The 6,326-nt window shown below is 32.8% G+C and overlaps 1 protein-coding gene across 1 annotated transcript in view; it reads right to left on the bottom strand.

The window, feature by feature from the left end:
- Positions 1–3,871: 3,871 nt before the first annotated feature.
- The window catches only part of LOC110026310 (vam6/Vps39-like protein), a 28,498-nt gene continuing 26,043 nt past the window's right edge, over positions 3,872–6,326 (bottom strand). Inside the window, 3 exon segments of the mRNA XM_020727202.1 lie at positions 3,872–4,301; positions 4,535–4,633; positions 5,787–6,221. Coding sequence (XP_020582861.1) covers positions 4,089–4,301; positions 4,535–4,633; positions 5,787–6,221 — 747 coding nt within the window. The 3' untranslated portion in view covers positions 3,872–4,088.

Genomic DNA, 6,326 nt, shown 5'->3' with positions numbered 1-6,326 from the left:
TTGTTCGCGAACATCGAGCCGTTTTGACAGCCCTATAAGTATGCCCAAAGTGCACATTAAGGATTTTAGTCTGTCACCCTAAAATCTCCAATTTTACACCCAACAATGTATATTTCCTTATTTATCTGCACTTAATTCCATGAGCAAAATACTCATTGATGGACTTAAATGTGATTCTCACTCTATTGTAGAACTCATACTCCATTTCCCAAATCATATGTTTCACAACATATTTTAACAATTTAATTGGCCAGATCAAAATGTAAATTAAGAACTGAGTTGAAAAACCATCACAATTTATTTTATATTTTAACATTGGCACATCCAAATTATCTCTTCATTTCACCATATCTCAGAGTAGGGAGAAAGATAAAGGAAACTACTTAGACTTTATGAGAAAGATACAATAAAATACAAATTTCATATAAAAAAGAAAGTTTATACAACAATAATAAACAAACAACACTTATCTGAAACTCTTTCTCAAAGCAAATCCCTTGTAGCCTCTCTTAAGAAATGTAAGAAGAAGAAATCTCTCACTTTTCTTCCTCTCCAACACTCTTAGAGAATAATTCACACTTAAACTCACCACAAAATCTTAAAACAATAAAGAAAATAAAATGACTAATGGTGTGCAATGGTGTTGAAGGATGCAAAGTGACACGAAAGGGGCGAAGAGATGCGAAGAAAGACCAAGAGAGCGGAGGAGGAGAGTCTTTTATGATCAATTTCGACTCTAAATAGATGGCTATAGACCAAAATATCAACAAAATACAAAACCAAAAAACATCATAGGCAAGGAGTAGCATCCAACCAAAAACAACAGCAACAACTCAAACAAATTAAAGGGGAGAATGTTCATAAACATTTAAAATGCATAATTCATTCCCTTAGAATCATTATAGGCATGGTTTCAAAAAGGAAATATAGATCCAACCCATCTTTAACCCACTAATAATCATTGGAGTTAGAAAATAGGGATGATCCATGCGATCTGAGTTCACCCAATCTCAATAAGCCTTAGATTATGGCATGAAATATAGGAGAAAATATTGCCTATCTACGATATGTGTACTGACAACGGATGAGATTCGAGCACGCCACCGTATAAATCAACTTTCTCAAATCTCGTCCGTCGTCAGTATATACATTGTATGTCTGTAATATTCTCAAAATATAGAGTTTAGCTCAACTCTATCAAAATAAAAAGCGTATTTCTGGGAGCTTTTTTTTTCCTGTAAAGTAAATCACATTTATGAAATGATGTATGATATCTCAAGTCAAAAGTTAATGTAAAAATTATTACCAACTATAAATAAATTAAAAACAATTAAAATCAAAATACACTTCATGATAAGAAGAATTGAAGTCAACAGCTATCAAGTGATGAAGCTCAGGTTAATTAGAATGATAAAGAAATAAACGATCTCACATATCATTTGAGCCACATGTCACTAGTACAAGAACGCCACTACCAAAGATATTATCAATCAAAAGTGGTTGGTGGGAAGCCAATGAAACATCCTACAGTAATTCACCATAAAAAGAGATAATACATCATTATATTTTACATGGATATTAACACCACAAACAAAATGGTACTCTCATAGTAAGAAATTTGTAACTAATCAATAGTCAATGCAGTCGTCGTGATACTATATAATGTTGCTAAGTCATCCGACAGATAGTCAAAACCTAGTCTAACAATGCCAAGGTTGTTAGACTAGGTTTTGGTATCAACAGAGGTTGTTAAACTAGGTTTAGATCTAACAATGCCAAGGGGTGGGAAGAACCTCGGTATAGTAATGTATTATTTAATAGCCTTCCTGTAAAATAAATCATATTTATGAAATGATGCAAGATATTTTAAGTCAAAAGTTAATATAAAAAAATTATTATCAACTATAAATAAATTTAAAAAAAATTAAACTCAAAATATACTTAATGAAAACTTGTAAGAAGAACTAAAGTGAATAGTTGAACATGCATTCATAATTGCTCTCAACCGATGACAAAAATGTATGAGAAAAAAAATGAAGATTTGCATCTATGTGCACGGCTGTTTACATCTTCTGTAGTTTAGATGAGACCATTTGCATTTTGTATCTTTCCTTATTTGTCCGATTTCTCTTGTTATTTATGTAAGGTCATGGACAATCAAGAAAGGCTTTATGTTTGGTGCGGTGTATGCATCTGACATACGCATATGTTATTAATGAGGGAACAAGAAGAGCAACAACAAATTCTGAAAACTACAAGAAATCAAGTTCAAGGCTGCGAAATCTAAACCCTCTTCATTTGAACCCAATATGACTTTGAACTAACAATCAATAAAAATGCTTGCGACTTGCAATACGGAATGCCAAAAAGCTTGAAAAGCAAGCTACAAATCATTCTTCATGGCACAGGCATATTTCACAATGGAGCGCAGCGTAAGGGCCTTGCATCAAATCACTTTGCCTCGAAAACTCACTTAAAAGCAAGATTTTACCGATAAAGGTTTCGATATAAATTATATACTAAGTTAAAGTTCCTCAAACCCCTCCACTTACCTTAACCAAACCTACACAAAATAGTGCGATAAAAAAAACTTGACACTCACAAATAGCTCATGATCAACTCTACATTAACCTTATATGCTTGTGTATGCTTCATTTTAAAGGTTTCAAATTTTATTTTTTTGTATAATTCAAGCAAGTGCAGGCCAAACAAGCTCGTTAGAGTTTAAATGAATCGAACACCAAAATGATGTTTACAACCAATTTTAAACACCAATTAAATTCAAACAAAATAAAATTATAGCAAGCCAAACAAGAAGACAAATAAAATTCACTAATAGTCAATACTTTTATAGCCTATTTATCAATCCATCAACATCTAGTAAGTATTGGCAATGTTTGACTTAGAGTGGATGCAGCTACTACAAAATTTGCAATCATACGAAGATTTATGATTCTCAAATTCAAAGTTAGCATCACTACTGTCTTCACTCAAATATTTTAATTGCTGTTTTAGACGATTAATTGCCTTATAGAAAAATTAATACTCAGTGTAACAAGAGTCAATACCATCATGTCTGCGCATATAGAGAATCATCCGCACCACAAAAAGTGGTGCCATCATTGCACTAAAAGTACCACATTGTTTATTTTATCATTCATTAAAAAAAATATAATTCGGAGAAAAAAAACTGCTAGTTTTCATTAATTTTTTCTTTAATTGTAGTTTGGACAAAATGCCCAGAAATATTTTTTAAAAAATAAGGGGAAGATCCTAGATGTGTCACAGATAAATCTAAAATAAGCTCAAACATAGCATAACCACACAGATCTTTCTATACTTGGATGGCATAACAGTCCAAACAAGTCTGATATCATATGGAAGTAATTGGCATGCGAGCTCCTTACTGCAAGTTTTCAGACAAGGCAATACAAATGCATCTTAAGCCTTCCAAAACAATTTACTCCATAAAGGCATGCCTCCTGACCATAATTTTTGCCAAAGCATAAAATACCATAGATTAACACCGCTCATAAGATTAACTACACTTTCTAGTTAATTATTTCAATACTTTATCATGTACACCATTTAAATTACAAAGAGTAGAAAATCACCATTATTCTTGCTTGTCGGTTTGATTTTAGCAGTTGTTCATTTTTCTCGATCACATTTTGTAAACCATTCATAATGTTTACCATGTACCATGCAATTAAACTTTCTAAATTTTATCATTCATCTCAGCATTTTCATTTCTGTCACGCTCAATTAGAATTTCTTTATTACCCAATATTCAAATCCATATAGAATAGCTGATGTCACTATATTTTTAATACATTTACCATTACTTCTCCACCCGCATCACACAGACTTTGAAGCAATTCATTTTAACAGGGATTAAATACTAATCACAGAAAAAAGAGCGAAAAGTTTTGAGGCATAGTTTTGACCGTTACGCTACAGATGCCAAAAAAATAGTATATTTGACATGAAATAAATAACCAAATGTAAATTAAAAATAGTAATGTCTATACATATTTGCAAAAGATTTCACTTACAAATGCACTAAAAGGCAAGACCACTTACATGGGTTAAAAAAGGGCCATTTTAGCATTGGGCGTCCCAGATCCTCTCACAGCTTTGATAGTTTGCGAGTCTCTAAAGCAAACAAAATGTACGAGAGTCTTTCCATTTGGGTACACAGCAAAAACACTAGTACCTATTCTCTTGTGGCAAAGAGCACACGTACTATCACCATCAATCTTTACCACTGTACGGCGATGCTTATACAGCTCCTCTTTTACCTATTCCGGAAAATTAATATTAGAATATGAGATATTAACTCAATTGGAAAGTGAAATCAACTAAATCTAGCATACTCTCTCAAGAATAGCATATGTACATTTGCCTAGAGAGGAGCAACCGGGAAAAAAAAAAAACAGATGTTACAGACAGCAAATAGCTTGAAAAACCAACATTCATATAAACAAAATGCTAAACAAGGCTTCGCAAATTATTGTACAATTTAGAAACAAACCTGTAAATTCTCACTGTATCTCAAACTCTTGATAACATTGTAATTTCGGCAGCCTTCACTGGACTTTCTTAAGAGAGGCTCTAGGAATGAACGTAAATTCTAGCAAAGGAAAAGAAAATTAGGAAAATAATATAACAGTGAAATCATATGGTGCATTTGAAATTTGTTGAATGTTTAAATTAATCATATAACTATTGCTCAGAACAGGAAATTACTATAAATTTAAAACCAACTTCATGTGCATCTGAATACTGCCCATGAGTACTTGGCAACTTAATAGATCAAAACTTATATAATTCAAGGTATAGCAATAATAAGCAAGACTTGCACGTACATTTAGAGGAAATATCGCACGTAAATATTCTGACAAACAGAATAATGGATTAATAACTCAAATAAAATAAAACAATAAAATATTTTGATAATTCATAAAGCCGGATCCAAAAAGTTTGGATAAGGCTAGTCATAATGTTGATGATGATGAATAAAACATTTCATTTAGATACAGAATTTTAACTGATGGCCAAGCCACCTATGTATTCAACTAAGCACAGGGAAAGTTGAATTGACAATAATAACCTCTAGAAACCAAACATCCTATCATCATTCAGATGCTTCATACAAGATATGAAAACCAAAAAAATATATATATATTTATCAAAAAGAGGATGGAGTTAAGTGTTCCAGAATCAAAAGTTCGAACTATTTAAAACATTTATAAATTATGACTAGCAACACTAAAATATATGAGGCTCACAAAGCTTCAATGTTTCTTAACAGCCTATGCATTACAGTCTACCTGTGAACCCAAAAACAGATGCAAGACTTTTATCTAAGAGTTTATTGTGCTTAAGTCGAAATATATGATGGCATGCCCATGCCATAGCTGTCGATGGTCTATAAAGAGATGTGAACATTCAATATTTGTTTCAGCAGCGTAAAATCTCAGGAACGTTACTTTCATCTACAAAACATACCAAAAATGATTTCCAAAATCTTGGAAGAGTTCTGCTTAATCAGAAGGTGCAAAAAACAAAAAGCTGGACCATTTGTACAAGCAAGATACCCTCCATACATTGTCAAGTTAAACTTGCAAAGGAAAACAGTGTCAAATACTTAAATCTACTCTAAAGATTTGTTTCTCAATGTGAATTCCACAATGAAGGGAGATAAATGTACTTGTTAAATACAGATTTAGGGGTAATCTTAAATAAATTTTGTCAGAAAATTTATAAGGTTGCATATTATATACCTGAAGTTTTGTGTCTCTTGGTAATAACTTGAGGGCCTGAGCACCATTGATCCTGTCCCATCTCTGGCTTAACAACTCCAATGCCTCATTCAACATTATAGGGCCACCTTCGTCATTTTCTTCTTCTCCATCCACATCACTACGTCCACTATCAGTACTACTTGGACTGAAGCGCATATCTTCAGCTCCCTCAATTGAAGCAATCTTTTTAGCAACTCGACCCCCTTTCCCTTTAGTTGAACTTGGTTTTTGAAAGCTAGGGTTTTGTAGAGGTATTGGGTTAAGCTTTTGCTCGAATTCTTTGATAGACCTCTGAGGATTAAGGTAAATTTGCAGCAGAGTAAGATATATGTTGGAATTAAACTTTGAAGGCTGTTGCAATCCCATCTCATAGACACGGTCGCAGTATGCGAGTGCCAATTCACGTAAGTAGAGCTGCGATGATGGAGATTGTTTGATAATATTAGGCTAACTTTTAAATGTTAGCAAAACATAACGTACTTAGAAAAAAAGGTCAACAAGAACATTTAGACCAGCACA

The sequence above is a fragment of the Phalaenopsis equestris genome, unplaced genomic scaffold, assembly GCF_001263595.1.
Source record: "Phalaenopsis equestris unplaced genomic scaffold, ASM126359v1 Scaffold000364, whole genome shotgun sequence".
Lineage (NCBI taxonomy): Eukaryota > Viridiplantae > Streptophyta > Magnoliopsida > Asparagales > Orchidaceae > Phalaenopsis > Phalaenopsis equestris.
Note: the sequence above shows the minus strand (reverse complement) of the source record. Positions and strands in the feature narration are given on the sequence as shown.